At 37.7% G+C, this 19,330-nt stretch overlaps 1 protein-coding gene across 1 annotated transcript in view; it reads left to right on the top strand.

The window, feature by feature from the left end:
- Positions 1–317: 317 nt before the first annotated feature.
- The window catches only part of USH2A (usherin), a 678,599-nt gene continuing 659,586 nt past the window's right edge, over positions 318–19,330 (top strand). Inside the window, exons 1-2 of the mRNA XM_032872913.1 lie at positions 318–799; positions 4,434–4,599. Coding sequence (XP_032728804.1) covers positions 318–799; positions 4,434–4,599 — 648 coding nt within the window. The remainder of the gene's footprint in view (positions 800–4,433; positions 4,600–19,330) is intronic.

Genomic DNA, 19,330 nt, shown 5'->3' with positions numbered 1-19,330 from the left:
GTTTTTTCTTTGAGAATTTCAACAATGTTTTCTGTCGGGGGCTCAAGCCTGGGATGAACTTAAATTTTAACGACATAGCAGCTTTTCCTTGACACTTTGTTTTTGCTTCCCAGACACCAGCTGCTACTCATGCCTTCGCCATAGCCCAGAATGTCTCTGGTGTTACCTCGGTGTGAAAACGTGTATGTGGTTTCCTGAAAATGGAGTATCTCAACATCACTTAGAGCACCCTGCTTCAAAGTGTGGCTGGCGAGTGGCATTGACCTTATTTTTTACTTAGGAATGCTTTGCTAGGAGAAGCATGCTTTTTGGTGAACATGAATGGCTGGGCTCTTTCCCTGGGCTTTTGCTTCTTGACCCATGTCACCGAAACCTTGATCTTTATGTATTTCGCCACCGTCTCCTTGGCTGACTCGCGGGGTCTTTTCCCAAGGCTGGAGAATGTGGGAGCTTTCAAGAACGTGTCACTTGTGCCAACCCAAGCGACGTGTGGACTCCCAGACCGAAGCACTTTCTGTCACAGCTCTGCTGCTGCGGCTCTCGGGTTCTGTACCCAGCGGCTTTGCATTCAGGATTGCCCCTATAGATCTTCAACTCCCATCTACACGGCCCTCTTTTCCAAAGGCCTCAGGAGCTGCATCACAGCAGACGAGCGTGATCTGTGTCCCAACTGCCAGAGCGATTCCACAAGTTTTATTTTTGGAAGTCACAAGAATTGCTTTTCTTCTCCTCCTTCTCCGAGGCTGGCGGCGTCATTTACTTTAGCCGTGTGGCTGAAACCTGAGCGAGAGGGTGTAATGTAAGTAGTAGAGTGAGTGTAAGTTTTCCTAGGGTCCTGGACGATCTGTAGTAGTGATGATGATGGCCACATGGATTCTAAACTAGAAATGAAGGCTAACCCTGGAATTTGCGCTATTGAAGGTCAACTTCTTGGCTAGTCTTCCTCTTCAGGTTTCCTTTCCAGACTTTCTCCCCTAAATTTAGATTTTGTTCCTCTTTTTCATGGGTGAAGTGAGCCCTCAAAAAAGAATATGTTAAGACAGTTTCATTGCAGGCAGATCTGTTTCCCCGTCTCATTTATCTCCCAGCCACTGAGTCAATACTTTGGTCTTGGCCTTCAAAGGCTCAGCCAGGCTTAGTGTGAGTTTTAACATGTAGGGGCTAGTGGTACAAATGACTGCTGTTTTCTAAGTTCTGATCTAGGTTTTTATAAGCAACCCACTCCTGCCAGAGTGTAAAATTTTCATCAGGCAGAGAGCTCTCCGAGGGCTTAGGACTGTGTTTTATTCATCCTGATTTTCCCAGGAAGAGATGTTTGTTTGACTCATGGAAGATAACCCAATCGTATGAGTTGAATACGTGACTAATCCTCTAACTCTGAGAACATAACAGCTTTTGACCCTTTACCTTGTGGTGTTTTCTGATAGGATATATATATATATATATATATATATATATATATATGCATAAGAGAGTCCCAAAAGCATTTATGCCATTGATCATAGTAGAAATGCTTCTGGTGAGTGTGGACTGGGGGCTTCCTTCATATTATTTTTTGTTAGTCTGTATAATCACCTGTGTTTCATTCTGTAATAGCCTCTAAAACTGACCTCTCATGTGTTTTCCCTGTTTACAGCCAATCTGGAGATTTGAATAAGTAAGGAAATTTTGAGACCTTTTTTTTTTTTCTTTTTTTTTTTTTGCTTATCTTTTGTCTTCCTGTAGGGTTTTTGGCTCTTCCCCTTCTGACAGTTTCTTTGTTTGAGAGTGTTGGCCAAATATCTAAAAACTTGTGAAACAAACCAGAAAAGTCTTATGATCTCATAAGCAAATATGACTTAAATGTCTTTTTTGTTTAGTTTTAATTTGCCAAGTGAAAGTTGGCATTTTTTTTTCATTTGGAGTTAAAATGATCACAAACCATTATCTCTATTTCTGTATCTCCTATAAAAGCAAACCTTAGGTTTTTTGTTTATTTGTTTTGTTCTTTTACTGTTTGAAATGTCAGTAAATCCAACCCACTCAGTTTATGTAAAGGGTCCAAAGAGACTTAAAAATTGTCTGTTGACAAATATGGCTAGGGAAAATTATGTTTTCCCCAAGTTTTTTTTTTTTTTTTTTTCCCATGGTATGAATCTCTACCAAATTCTTCTTCTATTGGTTTCATTTTGTATAAACAAGACAGGGGTATTGATAGAGGCAGTGGCACATGGTTTACGGTCTAAAGAGTTCCATGCATCAAGGTCGTTTCCATTCTCAAAACTAAAATAACTGTGGGAATTGGGGGAATTTCGGGGTGTTTGCACTAGATAAGTAAAACAAACAAAGCATGGATTATCCAATTATTGTTTATCCAGGAGCAGAATAAATCCAGTTCCTAAATATTTTGCTACCTGCCTTCCTCTCACATTCATTATCTACCAAAGCTAGTATGTTTACAAGCAAACAAAATAGCAAGGAAGATAATCAATAACATATTAAGAAATGCATTTTCAGTAAGCTTGGGAAAATAAGCCTGCATTTGGCAAATATATTCTTGAGTAATGGTCAAATTTTAACTTGTTGATTTAAAACTCAAGAAAAATGAGTAGAGGCAAACTCTTCTTAGGTTGTTTGAGACCTGGACACCTGGAGGCAGAGGGTCAAGGGACAGCAATTTCATCCCAGGGATTTAGAAATATCAACCCACCAGAGGGTTAAAAGAAAAATAAAATCACAGGAGAATTTCTATAAAGTTGAACCTGTTTGCCTGTGTTAAAAATATCCTTGTTGTCATAACTTTATCACCAAAAAATATACAAAATATAGGAAAACAGTAAAATAGTAACTATTAAGTGGTCTCCGATCTTATTTTCACCTCTCAACTCCAGGAAAGAATACATGCAAGTGAGAAGGAATAAATTGTGGAAAATGTGACCTTTAAGGAAAGTTTTAAAACCTCCTTAGCAATAGTTCTTGGTTGGCCCTATCTTACCTTTGTTTCTTTGATGATTCCTCTTCTCGATTTGATCTTCGAAGCCTTGGTGTTTGGGTCTGCTGTATACCTGGTTCTGCTGTGCTCAGAAAACTCATGAGCTGATGGGGAAAGACAGATCGATTGGTACCATGACTAAGGCAGCACAGTGTGTTAACTGAACACCAACGAAGGCCGCTCAAGCTACCCTGAACCAGAGAAAAGGGTTCCAGGATCAGGCATGGCCCTGGATATGCCTGAGCTGAGTAGCAGGCAGCTGGTGAAGAAAAGGACCCAGACCCCTCCATGACCTGGTGAAGTTCTCCTCCCTGCTGAGTTCTTGTCTGTGACATGCAGGTTGATGGGTATCTTTAAGAGCTAGTTATTTGGGGAGATGTTAATAGCTAATGTCAATGATACTTGTCTTTAAATAGCAGATCTTTGGGAGTAATCCACTCAGGAGGCTACTAGCAAGCATTCATCATGTTCTCTCTTCTGCTAAGAAGTTGACTCTCTAGATTGAAATGTGAGAGAGAGGAATGAGGCTTCGCTTCATGGCTGTTTCTGCTCAGGGGGCACAGAGTGGCCCGAAACATGCAATCATACACTCAACATAAGATCATTTATATGAAACATAAATTAACGTAGAAAATAAACATTTATAAAAACACCATTTGTCTATTTACAGGGATGGGAAAAGTGTGCCACTATGATGAGGAGAGAATAGATTTAAAAAAAAATAACTGGGTAATTGGCCTGATGTAAGACCTAGAAAATTTCTGAACGTTCTTCTGTTTTATCAAAATATTATTTCACTGTTGTCTTTAGAAGATTGTATGACCTTTCATCCAAGATCATTAATGTCCTGTCAGTGCCTCATTTGGGCTGTGTGGCCATGGAGAGCTCTTACAGACACTGGCTTTGGCTTCTGGCCAGTTGATGAGGAAGTAAGTAGAGTCTGCGTGCAGTTGTCCATTCTCCATTTCATCATGGGAGTTCAATAGAGCAATTCTGACTTCAGGGCTAGCACTTTTGAGTCTTCTATGGACAGTAAATTCTCTTTACATTAAAAAATTTTTTTTTTTTTGCACGGATGACTCAATCCCCAAGCAGGACATCGTGTCTTGTACCTCTTCCTATAAAGGAAATAGCAGAAGACTAATGAGCCAACAGGCTAAATGTTGGTTTTGCCCGATGATTCAAGCACTTTCGTTTTCATCATGAATCTCATAAAAGGTGTTGAGGTTCTGGGGAGTATATTGTAAATAAGAATTCCTATTTTTTTTTTTAATTAAAGGGCTTCTTAATTGGAGTATAAGAGTATAACTTGCTCTGAATATAATGGCATTCAGACACTCATTCACTGGGTGCCCCTTTGAGGGGAGTTTGGGGTAATTTTCACACCACTGTAACTGCACAATGCCTTAGCATGTCTTTTGGTTGGATGCTGATCTTTTCTCTCTCTTGGTTGCTTCCTAAGGTGTGTTATAGAAAAGACAGCGGATGGGCAGATTGTGTTCAAACTTACAATATCCGAGAAAGAGACCATGTTTTATTATCGCACAGTAAATGGTTTGCAGCCTCCAATAAAAGTAATGACACTGGGGAGAATTCTTGTGAAGAAATGGATTCATCTTAGTGTGCAGGTGAGTAAAATAAAAAATATTTAACATTTGGTTAAACACAAGGATCTGTCTTCCTTTCTTTCCTTTAAATGGCATCTTCCCACAAGGTCTGGAGCTGTTCTTTTTGATTTCATTTATGTGTAAATGACAACTAAAGAAAAATAACATTTAAATGACCTGGTGATGTACCTCTTGATATTCCAGCATCCCCCCCTCAAAATTGCTGTGAAAACTCCCACCAGAACTCGGGACAATGCTCTTTGGGATAATAAGATCCTTAGGAAATTTTTGTTTAATTTGGTTAGTATATTATGTTAAAAAATGTGGCGGGCTTTTTCAGGGACTGGTACTGATTTTACTAGTTATGGCAGCATTAAAGCCCCCACCTGGTTTTTACAGCTGTCTCTTGCAGATTGCGACTGATGATGTGAATAAAATTTGGCTGTTGCATTAAAATGCTGACCTTAGAACTAATGAACTTTACACTTCAGATGCTCAAAAAGTATTATATGATTACTTTAGTTGTCAGCCACAGTTTGTTTTAGCCTTAGAAGCTGTTAAAGGCTGAGATAACTGTGAGAATCTGGTATTTTACAGTTCCTGGGAATGGAGATTGAGTTTATCCTTTCTTCTTTTCAGGGTCCTAGAATGACCCAATGCAGCCAAAAGTCCCCACACGTGGGTTTCACACCAGAGGTCCAGTGTACAGCAGTCCCCAACCCATAAGCTCATAGGGGTGGCTGAAGAGTGGTTCATGCAAACCCCATTCACACTAAAGGACAGTTGTGCCCTCATTCTTATTATGGCAGTAATCGTTGATGTCTCACATTGTTCTTGCAACCTGAAGCAGATTGGAAGTAGACTTCCTTCAAGGGCCTTGAGAATTGTTATCTAGGTTTTAAAGTTTATTTTAGCACAGATATCATTCTTGAGGATTTCAATACACTTCGTACATATCCTTGTTTTGCCTGATTGTAACTGAAATTCCACCGCGTCTTGGCATGGTAGTACATTAAAAGCCTTAGAGAGAAAATTTGAAATATGAGTGCAGAGAGGTAACAATGATTGATTTCTATAGGAAGGTATTGACAGAAGAATATCTGATCAGTGTGTTTTGCCTTATCTACTCAGCTTTTACTTAGGATTTGAGTTTATCAAATGCAGTTGACAGTAAGTGGTATTTCCATAGCACTAGGTTTGAAAGGAGGTTAAGTCATGCCTGGTGTTAAGGCCATGGTTAGCACACGATGGATTCAATCTGGTTGAGCTTACCTCTTATTTCCCAGTAGTTGTAGATAGGGGACTCATATGTTCTGTATCTTGACATTGTCCATCACACCCACTGACAAGTGCGGCCCAATTAGGTTATAATGTTAAAAAATATGGAAATAGAAACTGTTGAGGAAAGGGAATCAGCAGAAGATATCATATAGATAATGTTTGTTGCATATTTTTGCATCAACAATGATAAAAAATGTTTTTTACTTCTCTTTATTTTGCCTTATCTGTGAAACTGTGCCATGTTTTGGCAGGCAGTAGTACATTAAAAGCTTTACAAAAGAAAGTTTAAAATCCAAATGTGAAAAGGTAACCATGACTGAATTACTCTCCTGGGAGTAAAATGCTCTTAGAGTGCCTATTGAAATCAGCATTATCATTTCAATACATGTCAAATATGAGTCATTTCCTAGTTTAGGCAAAAATTTCTTTATAAATCTTTAAATCTTTCCCTTCTTTCAAGGAAAGGTTAAAGTACTTATGATTTAATGAGGCTGCTTTATTTCATATCTGTTGGACTATCAAGAGAAAGCTTGTCCTTTCCAATCTGTGTACTACTTTTTAAAATTTATTTTTACCCAAGTTTTCCCCCATTCTACATTGTAAGTTAAAACGACAGAACAGTCCTAAAACATTAGGACTACGATACAGATCAGTCATTTGTTCGCCTGGCATTTCTTGGTGCATTTGGGGACAACCCAGTGTTATGAGAATCTGGATTCATTCAAAGGAAAATTAGTGATTATTTATTCTCAATTGGAGATCTGCCTAGGGTTCCTTTAAATTGGACACCAGTCTGAACACATTGAAGATACTATGAAATTTATAATAATTCATTTTATAGATGTTTTAAAAGGAATGTGCTCTTTCTTTAAAGGTTGCTATAAAGTAGTGGGGAGGACAAGAGATCAGATGTAGGGATAATTTATTCAGGTAATTCTTCTCTGTAGTCTTAACAAAACCATTTGACTTAGTTTCCTTCCTTCCTTCCTTCCTTCCTTCCTTCCTTCCTTCCTTCCTTCCTTCTGTAAAAAGAGGTTTGGATTAGGTGACAAAAGGAGGCCTCCTTGAATTCCTTCTGAATTCACATAAAAAAGTAAGTGGAGTGTGGGGGGGAGGCACAGTTGAAGTTTAGAAATCACTTGAGTTTTGTAGGGTTGTCTAGATGTGAGTGATGGAGCCAGCTCCGTGAGCTGACCATTAGGTTTGTGCATTTTCCTGCTTCCCCACACTGTCTGGTGTTCATAGAGAAATATTTTTTTGGCAGATTTTTATGGCCATGATGGGGACAAGTGCAACTTGTAATTCTTTCACAGTATAACTGCAAAGAATATATTTTTATATTAAAGGAACTTACTGTTGCATTGTTATATCATACATCCAAATTCTGTTTGATTTGGGGATTAGAGACTTCCATCATGCTGGGCATGGGATAGAACACATAACTGATCATCTGGTTTAGTCTCATTTCAAATTGCAAGCCTAATTAATGTGTATGCATATTTTTACTCACCTTCTAATATGATCACAAATGAATGAATTTATATGGAGTGTGCATGTGTGTGTGTGTATGCATATATGTGTAAAAATAAAACATATACCTTTACTCATAAAATTGGCTCAGAAACCAGAATTTAACTTACAAAGGGCCAGTAACATAAAATTAATTAACAGATCTGACCTTACCCCTTACCTCAGACAGTTCACTCCATACCAGCTTTCTGTCAGTAAAATCAGAATTTTCATTTCCCAAATTCCAAAAAAAGAAATGAGTTTTAAATAATTAAATCCCTGAGCAAAAAAGATGCCAAGAAGAGTCAGACATACGGAACACTGAAGGTCTAGTTTCTTAAACAAAAGATGCCCGATGTTATAGTAATGGATCTAACAGCTTTTATTCAAGAAGTAGCATTTTGAAGCTTCAACCTGTTGGAAAATGATTAGTTTTTAAATTAATATTCATTCAGGGACTTGAATCTGACACGATTGCCAATTTAAATTTCACTTTGGGGTTTCATATATTGGCTATTTCAAATTACATCAAGCTGAAATTCGTTATGTCATATTTTTTATACTAAAACTGGAAAAAATCAATTCAGACTTTTTATTATCAAATGGGGAACACTGATACCATTAGCAGATTTTTTTAAAGCTTGGTTTTCATATCAAATCAGCATGTGGTTTTTAGTTGTTGTAAGAGATCTCTTTTGATTTTTTTTTCCTTAAAAAAGTTTAAATACATAAAAGAGTTTTACTTTAGCGGTTTGTTATGGGTTAGGAGATAGAATGACAAGGAAGCTTTTTCACATTTAGCTGCCTGTCATTTACAAGTCAAAGCTCAGACTTTCTTATGGAACAACTGGTTTCCCTTAAGGAGTTGTACACATTTTATAGGACAAAGAGCAGGTAAGAATCATTAGTATAGTAACCCTTGTAGTAATTATGCTAAAGTATGCTAAAACAATTTATAATTTGCAACTGATGAAGTAGTACAACCATGCAAGCAAGACATGGTTCAGCAGTGGGCTTGCATGCTTTTTCTATAATCTTTCAAAGGCTCCTGGATACAATGACAGTTCAAGAGCCAAAGACGGTTCTAGCCACGGTGAGGTAAAAAAGAGCAGTTCTAATCTAATACAATGAAGGAAAGAATGCATGGTAAATCAAGTTTTAGGAATCAATAGGTGAAGAATAGGGGTTTTATAATCACAGTTTGTTCATGAAAAATGTTCTTTTGATTTATGTATTCAATCTGAAAAAGGAAAACTATTGATAGTTCTGGAGCAAAAGAAAATGCAATTTAGCCAACACTTGCTGGAATAGATAAACCAAGTCTCTCAATTAATCTCTGGGGTATGTGCCCGTGTGTGTACTTTATAAAAGTATTCCGTATCTCTGTTGATTGAAGGAACATAGAATGGCCATGCAAGCTTATGGAAGTTTCCTCCTTCCGTCCAAAAAGCTCTGCGCGCTGGGATTTTCACCGGGACACCACCTCAATCCTCACTCCAGGAGAACCCTAGTCCATATTGTTTAATACTTACCATTGCTTTAAACTGTAACTATTGATATGTGGGGGTGCGAGGGTCAAACATTGCTATTTGTGCAAAGCCTTCTGTTTGTCTCCAGCCGCTGAATGTCTCCTGAATTAGCTGACTAGGTTTAGTCATCAAAAAGTAATTAAATATCAATAGAATTTATCAAATTATATTTCAGAATTAGTTAAAAATGCTGATAATAGTAGCTGCCGTTACTGAGCTCTGATTATGCAGACTGTATTAAACACAGTATATGTTTAAATTTCAAATGCTTATAATAGTTCTGTGTCATTGGCTTATCTCCATTTCACAGATGAGGAAAATGAGCCTTAGGTAGGTTAGGTCAGATTTACAGCCTAGATTTATAGTCTCCAGTTTTTCTGACCTTTACCAAATAATAATAATAATAATAATAATAATAATAAATTGCCATGGACCTAGGTCACTATGATGATCTGAGGAATAAAGTTATTTGAATCCACTTACCCCAAAAAACAAGAACTGAAGACATAGCTATAAAGTAAATATAAATTATTTTTCTGTTTGTAAATTTTTTAATGTAAGTATTTGTAATGCTTCCCATATTGGCATGATTTGTACAAATAACTAAAATCAGTGTATTTTACAATTATCTCCTCATTGAGACAAATGGTTTAAATGCACAACAGCATGGAATTTTATATAAAGTTCTGCTCAGTATATCTCTGGTTCACGGCAGTCAGGACGGAAAAACTACAGTGGGTTAAAGAAAGAATATCCCATGTACCCCGTCCTGATCACTGGATCCATGATGTATAGAACCAAGGCATGTTATGATACAGTAGAAACAAGAGGAGGATTCTTCCCACTTGATGATGGAGAGATTTAAAACCACCCAAGTAAAAATTATTCTCTGTGCATTTTTGCACGTGACTTCCAATATTTGGTAGGAAGGTGTGGCTTTAAATTTTGACATTTTACTTAAATTGTGCAACCTTCAGGAAAATCATGTAATTCCTTGAAATGTTGGATACCAATGACAAATATGAAATAAAGATAAACCCAGCCTATTTGGTTTACACCATAAATGTGACGTGTAAAGACAATAATGTCTGATAAACCACTTTATAATCTGTTATGATGGAGCTTACAGTCTATTAGGAGAAAAAGAGAATCACATCAATGAAAGCAAAATTATAACTGCGATATGTGCTGTGGGATCATATGAAGGACAGTTTGATCAAATCACTGAAGTCAAGGAAGGCTTACTTGAAGAAATTACATTAGACATGTGTATTAGTTTTCCAGGCCTACCCTAAAAAAAAGTCACCAACTAGGTAGCTTAAAGCAACAGAAATTTATTCTTACACAGTTCTTGAAGCTAGAAATGTGAAATCACAGTGTCCACAAGACCATGCTCTCTCTCCCTCTGAAAACTGTAGAGGAGTAGCCTTCCTTGTTTCCTCTGCCTCCGCTGTCACATGGCTATCTTCTTGCCCTATAAAGACATGGTTATATTGGATTAGGACCCACCCTAATTCAGTATGACTTCATTTTAACTGATTGCATCTGGGAAAACCCCATTTGCAGTTGAGGTCCTATTTGTAAGCGCTGGGGATTAAGATTGTGGGCAACACAATTTGGTAGATAACAAAATGTGTATAGTAGAATGCATGGGATTCAACTAGGCAAAGAGAGGGGAGAAGGACATTCTATACATGCATAGTAAGTAGCACAAACATCCTTTTATAATACAGAGTATGTTGCATGGGAGAAATTAAAAGACCAGTGTGGGTAGAGGGCAGCAAACTGGAACAGCATGTGCAATAAGCCAGAGGGGTTGGAAGAAGCTATATTTTAAAGAACATTGTTGATCATGTTAAAATGTTTTCAGTGGGACTCTACTGAAATGTTTTAGGTAGGGTACAGGTAATGGGGAAAGAAGGAGAAGGAGGGAAATATATTTGACTTAAGCAGATGATCTTTTCATAAAAACCCCTTTGGTTCCAGTAAAGGAGAGCGGTTTGCATGAGGACAAGATTACAGGGTTGTTAGGTTGAGCTCATGTTCCCCAGTGAGATATACAAGTATACTCTGAGCTATAGAGATGATAGCAGATATGTAGAGAAGTGGTCAGGTTTGAGAGCTCTTTGGGAATTTAAAACAAAGGACTTGCCAATGAAAGAAATTGGAGGTTAAGGGAAGGGGGTTGTGATAAATCGCATGTTCCTGGCTTGGACAAGTGCATGGATAAGTTTCATTTGCTTAAATATAAACACTAGTAAGAGAATCAGATTTTTTAAAAAAAGATTTTATTTATTCATTTGACAGAGCACATAAGCAGGGGTAGTCAGAGGGAGAGGGAGAAGCAGACTCCCTGCTGAGCTGGCTAGGAGCCTGATGTGGGGCTAGATCCAGGACCTGGAGATCATGATGCCTAACCATCTGAGCCACCCAGGTGCCCGAGAATCAAATTTTTGATACTTAGCACATATGAACTAGAATTCGGCTCAGGGCAATAATTCTCAGCTGTAGAAATCATTAACGTCATAGAGACTTGAAAAAATATTCTGATGCCTACAATCATGTCTTCATTGGTCTGGGTGAAGGCCAACCACTATCTCTTCTTTTCTTCTTTCCTTTATGGGTTAACGTGGGTAACAAAGTAAGATAATCTGAATTCCAGACAGGAAATGATCATCTTCTATTCGGGTATGTCAGGAAATATGAAAAAGAAGGTTAAGATGTGAATTAACTCTTGAAGCTAGATAGGATTTAAGTAGGTGGGAAAGAAGAGGAAAAATTGGATAGATCAAAATGGGAACAAGGCCTGGGAGGTGAAAATAACAAAAGGTTTCAGTAAGAGTGGGGGTCTGAATTTCTTAGAAAGAAATACATCATGTCTTAAATACAAAAGGCTGGAAAAAAAAAAAAAACAATAGCTTAGAGGTTTACATAGAGATATGGAGTTTGGTTTTTTTTTCCTCCTGACAAGCAACCCATTTTTTCCCCACCTGTTCCTAATCCAATCTATTTGGTACTGGCTATAAGCCATTAGTATATAAACAATGCATATATACACACACATACACAATAAGTTTAGCTAATATAATCAGAAAATCATCACACATCACATTATAATGTTTACCTTGTATAAATCTGAATGTTATCAATCTAATATTTCACAGCAAAAATTTAAGTTCAGTAAGACCTTTCCTATGGAAAGACTTCCAATCAAGTTCTAAAGCAAGCCATGAGGAAATAAATGTTTAAACTTAGAAAATGGTATTTGAAGAAGGTAGCAATTTTTCTTGCTTGAAAATGGTTGATTCTCAGCCAGTACAGTCAATAGCCATAAATATATAGCCAATAGCTATAAAATACAAAAGGAAAATATATACAAATATTATAGTACACATTTATTACACATGCTACTAAAACTGAAAAGTGCTATAAAAAGAAGAGTCTTTTCCAGTGTTTACTTATTTGTATTCAACAATCTCTAGTCTTGAAAATGCCACTATGGTAATTCTGTAAAATTTGTAGTGGTCAAAATTTGACCGGTAGTGCTTTTTAAAACCTATATTATTTAATGGAATTGTCATTTATATTATATCACTTTCATCTAAAAGCCAAATATAATAAGATGGATAATTTGGCTTTTTCTTTTTCTTCTTCTTTTTCTTTTTTTTGAGGACAGGCATTCTTGTGCCCACAGGGCTAACTGATGCCTTCAGTTATACATGAACAATTACCACTAAAGTCAGAAAGAACTGTGTGCGTATAACCTAGGGCAGAATTTGGCTTATGGTATGTATCACTTGGTAATGGAATGGAGAATATGACTTTATTTAAACATGGACTTTAATAGTTTTATTTCCCCATACTGTTTCCCTTGGTATTTCTCTCTCAGATATAACATTCAAGTGTTCCAAGCAGCTGCATTGCTCTGGATACATTATAAAGGCATATGTTCAAGATACCAGTTTAGATATCTGTAAGCCAAAAAAAGAATAGTTAAAATTAAAACAAATTAAGAGAACTTTTCCAAGAATGGAAAGGCTTTAATAGGTTTTTTAATCTTCTAATTAACTACAGCAGTGAAAAAAATACTGATATTTATAAATTATTTATATAATCACCCACATTATATTATATAGTTGTATAAGTGCTTACATCAGAAAAAGTGATCTCATTCTGCTTTCCAAAAATTATGTGAAATAATCCCTAGATAAATTGAGTTGCATATTCTAGAGGTAGAAAAATAGTTGGATCCATTTTGTTTATGCTTAGTGTTCATGCTTCTTAATCTGGGAAGGGCAGAAAGAATGAAAAAAAAAAATAAGGGTAAGTGAAAGAAAGCATCTGTGTTGCAATGGGAAGGTTGGGGATGGGGGAGAGCCCAGGGGCCTGGGGAGGAAACTCAGCCTATGTCAGTTTCACTGTGATAGAGCCTGACGAAGAAAGTTTAGATTTGGACATAGTAGGTAACTAAGTCAATTGCTTTCTGGGATGCAAATCCCTTGTATTTCCAATTGGACCACATCTATCACATGTAGCCATTTTGGGGGTGTTTGCACTAAGGAATTTAGAGGAGTTGGCTTCCTTTCTAATAACCAGGTGGATGTACTTGCTTCCCTTTGTCCATGCCATCACCACCCTAAACATATGGAGCATTGTCTCACATTGGGTGGTTGCCGATGAGTGGGGTTGAATTTTAGCTTCCCCTAAAATACCTTCCCAGGGAATGTGAGACTCCTATGGGGACCACACTGTGGCTTCTGAGTGGTGATGTATTCTGAAATGCCCACTGAGCCCCACTTCCCCCAGGGAGGGGGAAGCACATCACTGACTCACACCACTTTGGGGTGGGAGTGGGCACTGAGCTTCCTGCTGGTCCCTGTTGACACCAAGGGAAGGAGGAGTGGATGTTCAGTGATGCCAGGTGTAGATGGAGGCTGAGTTTCCCACAGGGTCCAATTCACAAGGAAGTTAAATAACCCTGCCTCATACCACATACTTCAACCTCATTAATACCAGTGGGGACAGAGGCTCAGCTCCGCACCAGTTCCTGCTTCCTTGATGGAGGTGGATGGGGACCAGAGTGTAGACCAGCCCTGATACAGAACGCCGCATTCGTTCTCTTTTCTGTGAAGTGGGTCAGAGGTTCAGCTCTCAACCGGACACCTCTGACACCAACGATTGGGGAAAATAAAGTCCTGAGCAGCCCCAAGGCACATCCTTGTCCAGTCTTATTGATGCTGGGCAAGCATGAAGGTCCAGCTCTTGATGGGTCCTGACAAAAGTGGGAGGAAGTGGAGTGATGATTGGCCCTGTCCTGGACCACCTCCTGTCTCTTGTTTCCATCAGATTGGGGGGTGTGGGGGGAGGCTCAGCATCCTGCGGGGCCGGTGAAGAGTTGGGGGTACAGCCTCCTTTAGCCAGATGGGAATGGCAGATCAGCTCTGCTCACCCTGACAATACTACTGTGGAGGGAGAGTCAGAATACTACCTCCCGCCATGGAGCAGGGAATAGAAAACAAGCTCTTTACTCAGTTCCATTAAAATAACCCTGACAGTTAAATTGGAGAGGTCCCTGCTTCCACCAAGTGGAGAGTGAAAGATCAGCTCCTTGTTTGGTTTGTCAGCACCACCATGCCCAGGAGTTGGAAGATTGCCTAATTTTGCCAGGAGGACTGGAAGATTCCCACTGTGTGGGGGAATCAGAGTTTAGCGGCTCACTTCTGCTGAGTGGGAGGGTGGGATGAAAGGTAAGCCCCCTGATGGGCTCTGTGGGAACCATGAGGGAAGGAGAGGGGGAGGGAGTAGGGAAGGGAGAGAGGGGAGGGGGAGGAAAGGCTTTTCCTTGGTGTTTGGCTACAGATATTGCCAGAAAGGGCTCACTTTTTCATTCCAACATTTTCCTGGCCCTTTATTTTGGAGAAGCAGACTTTTCTTGGAACTTGTTTTATCGGTGCCTGTTGAGGGTTCCAGGATAGATGCTTCTCGAATGTTCTGCCTAAGATATATGGCTAGTAATAAGAAAACCTTGAGGATTTACTGTCATGTTGTTGAATCCTGAGGTCCCTAGGGTATTTCCACCTTCTTCCCACCTTGAAGAGTTGTCTTCTACTTGTTTGTTGTGTTATGCCCACGGTTTTTTAGAGAGAGAGCCTAGGAGGAATAGGGCAACTCCATCTCTGTCAGAATCAGAAGTCATAGTGTTTTCAGTAGGACCTTCCCCACCATTTTTTAAAGCCTATGGTTATAAACTTCATTATATTTAAAACACACTGGCTAAAATGATGAGAAATAAGGAAGACATTTTTGTAAAATGAATTGGATACAGGAAAGAAAAAGAGGGAGAAGATATGCTGGCCAGATATTGCAGTCAGTTCTGACAAAGCTAGACATGGTTGTGTTTACAAGCAAAAATCTGACATAAATTGCAGCAGTGTTCAGATGTGCTGGCTAATTGTTAAGTGCTGATGAGAAACCTGTACATGAATGTCGCAGATTCTTGCAAAATTTTTCGGCAACTATTTTGGTCAAAACTGCAGTTAAAAGATAGAGTTGAAATTGCTTCGGAACCAAATATCGGACTGGATATATGTAAAATAACCACTTAGGCCAACAAGGTGTGTCCTTTATTGCCTGCGATTACTGCGACTCCAGCTGCTGGCAGAGAGCCATCCCTTTCATGTGGGCAAGTAGAAGATTAATTCTCAATTAGAAATATAGGCTTGATGCAAGGGCAAAATTTAACTTGGCTTCAACACATCAACATTTCAGCTAATTTACCTGACTGAATATTTCAGGGGGAAGAGAAATTGCTAATGTTTCACAGAAAATAGGAGATGGAGCTAGGAGGAAGTAACACAATTTGTACTTCTTTTCTACTTTATTTCAATTAATTTTGGCCCAGGTATGTCTTTTTGAATCAACTTTAGATGTGGGAAAGCTGCTTACAAGCCCTCAAGACTTCTCTTTCTGTGTTATAATTGCCATCACCTTGGTGTCTATTTGATTTGTGAATAGGGGAAAGTAGTCATTAGGATCCAAAATGATTATCATTATTTGCAGATCTCATGACCAGGAGTTTCTTGTGTTATTATAAGTAGTTTGATGTTCATTTGTACCATGTGTAACTGGTTCATGTAGTGATTAAAATAATAAGCAATGCTTGATCATGGTTAAAATAAATACCAAGGATAAACTCTTCTATTAATTAGTGAGAGCTTATCCAAATTAGCATCTATAATTATGAGCTGTTGTTAATTTTTGTTGCAGCCTATTAGATATACTGTCCTAAATCATTGACACTTAAGTAAATGAGCATTAATGATAGGTGACTTATTTTATGAATGTACATTCCATGGACGCTTCCATGGAAAATGTATACAATGAAATACACATTTTGGGGATTATTTCACATAGAATCATAGAAAATTCATGTGGAATTTTGGATTTACCATAAACAAAAAGAATTAGGTTTGCTTGTTGAGCCTAATACTAAAAGCCAGAACTGTGTCCCTATGCAGGAAGGTTTTGATTCAACATTTGCTTGCACTCTCAGTTCTGTATGGCTTTCTGTTTCCCTGAGTCACATCACACACATGTCTTTGCATTACACACTTTTGATACATTTCTTAAACTGATTCAATCTTATGTGTTTGTATAACAAGTGCCAGTGAAAATAAAGTTACTGCTGCTTGATACTGAAATATCCACTAGCATATATGTATATAGCTCTGAAGGGGTTGAAAACTGAGTAAGTGAATATTACCTAGAAATTACCCCAAGTTTGGATTTTGTTTGTATTCACATTTTTATTAGTATATGTTACTTTCATTTTTTTTTTTTTTGAAGATTTTATTTACTAGAGAGAGCACATGCAGGGGGGAGCAGCAGGCAGAGGGAGAGGAAGAAGCAGCCTCCCTCCCAACACAGGTCTCGGTCCAGGAATCATGACCTGAACCAAAGGTAGATGCTTAACGGACTGAGCCAACCAGGAGCCCCTATATGTTACATTCGTGAAGAGGTTAGTTGCTTTGGGGAAGGATTTCTCAATCAGCACTACTGACATTTTGGACAGTTCTCTTTTGTAGGGGGTTTTTGGGCATTGTAGGATGTTTAGCAGCATTCCTGACGTCTCCATGCTAGATACATGCAGTCAGTGGATAACAGAGCTCTGCAACCTCTAAATGTTCCTTTGTGTTATTCTTTTACAGTCACTGACCCTCTCCCACTCCCCTGCACTGTCAACCACTGATTTGTTTTCTGAATAAGTATCTAGGAGCAAAATCACTGGCTTGTGTAGTGTGTGAATGTTTAGATTTATCAGAAATTGCCAAATTTTTCTCCAAAATTTTTGTATCATTTTGCTTTCCCACCAGCAAAATGTAAGATTACAGTTGCTTTGCAGCCTAGCCAGCACTTACTTGATATGAGGAAGGAAGGAAGGAAGGAAGGAAAGATGGAAGGATGGAAGGAAGGAAGGAAGGAAGGAATTGGTAAGAATTCCAGTTTGTTTCAGATTTTCATTCATGATCTGCAAGTCCTCTCTCTTTTTTCCTTTCCCTTCTTTATCTTATCTATCCATCCATTTATCTTAGCCATTTTTCTGATAGATACTTATTGTTATCTTACTGTTGTTTTGATTTGCATTTTCCTGATTATCGATAACTCTGAAGTTCTCCTGCATGTATTTGTCTTCCATGTATCTCTATGGTGAAGTATTTGTTCAAATCTTTCCATTTAAAAATACTGGCTTCGGTGGCCTTTTATGTATTCTGCATACAAACCTTTTTTTAGTTATTTGTTTCGCAAATATTCCTCCAGTCTGTAGCTTGTCTTCTTATTCTTTCAACAATATCTTTTACAGATCAGAAGTTTTTAATTATCCAGGTTTTGACTTCCTTGAACAATCTGTTTGCTTTGGTTCATTTTTCCAGAACACTCAGGTAGTTTTTTTTTTTTTAACTTTATTCAGAGTTTGTAGCTATCATTGGCAGGGACAGATAGGCTGAAGTTGGCTTATTCCATCTTTGTCAGAACCAGAAGACCTGCATTATGCCTTTTTAATTTTCAATGTTTTATAAACATTAATCTATTAATAACATGTCTGACTGCCATGTTCCAGGTAAGAAAATAAAAACATCAAAGTTGATAAGTTTTTTGACCCAAAAAAACCCAAAAAGCCATGTGGGAAATAACCAGAGTTTTAAGACACCTAGAAAAAATAAACTTTTAGATGTTAAATCCTATTTAGTGTGTTCTGTCAGCCCATAGAATGAAGGTTGTTTGGCTTATGAACCTTACTGAATTCTTATTAAATTCTTACCTTTGTTTTATATATTCATTTTAGTATTTTTATAAATTGATTAAACTTTCAAGTAAATATTTTCTGGAAGATTTTTTTTTTAATTATGAAAATAAGGTTGTCAAGGAAGTTTGTTTTTTACCATATGCAGGAGAGTTTTTTGTGACACAATAGTCTTACTTAGAGCAAGTCCACAGGATATTTTATGGAAGATCATGTGTTGAAGTCAGGATTGGCAAATATATCTTCTGTTACTATATGTAATAGGTTGCAAAGAACCTCTATGGCCATTTGACTGGTAAACAGTCAAATCCTCTTGCTTAAGGCATTTTACCTTCATGAGGATAAAAGAACCTAAATGTCTACTATGTACACAATACTTTTTAAGAGGTCCTGAGTTTACTGAAGACAGTGATTTCGTGCCCTCTATCCTCAAGAAGGAGAATAGAAACAAATCATTGTGAGGTGGGGTTGACATTTTCAGAAGATCATTTTTGAATAAAATGAGATTTGAAAAATCACAAAAGTTACACAACTCACATTTTTAGAATACTTAGAAAATAAGTAAGAAAAAAGATAAACCCAACCAACGCCCTCCAATAATTTTGCTATAATATTAATTTTCTCTAACCTTTTTTTCCTTTTTTTTCTTTTAAGTGAACAACTTATTTTCATGTAGCTTCATAGTTCAAGGCAGGTTTTGAGGGAAGTTGTAGAGATTCCCCAAGAGAAGAAGCAGGTTGCTAGAGAAAAGAGCTAGCATGAGAGTTCAGGAAGCTGTTGCATTCTGGATAGATTTATATGGATAGATAGATTATACAGATTATACACACACACACACACACACACACACACACACACACATAATGTTGAAAGTTATACAGTTGTTCTTATATCTTACAAAGACTTGTCCTTAACAGTGCATTTTCTCTTAGACTATAAGCTCTTTGAGGGACAGAACAGTAATTACATAACATTTAAAAAATTGAAATGTACAAATCCACCCATCTATGGCCATTGGTTCTTGCTAAGTCAAACGTTTTAATGTATCATTGTACGAATAACCCAATGAAGAAGGTACAGATAAGGCAACTGAGGCACGGAATGATTGAGGATATTTAATAGAGGTGAGTAG

This window comes from Lontra canadensis, unplaced genomic scaffold, assembly GCF_010015895.1.
Source record: "Lontra canadensis isolate GAN:19392208 unplaced genomic scaffold, GSC_riverotter_1.0 scaffold46, whole genome shotgun sequence".
NCBI lineage: Eukaryota > Metazoa > Chordata > Mammalia > Carnivora > Mustelidae > Lontra > Lontra canadensis.
Note: the sequence above shows the minus strand (reverse complement) of the source record. Positions and strands in the feature narration are given on the sequence as shown.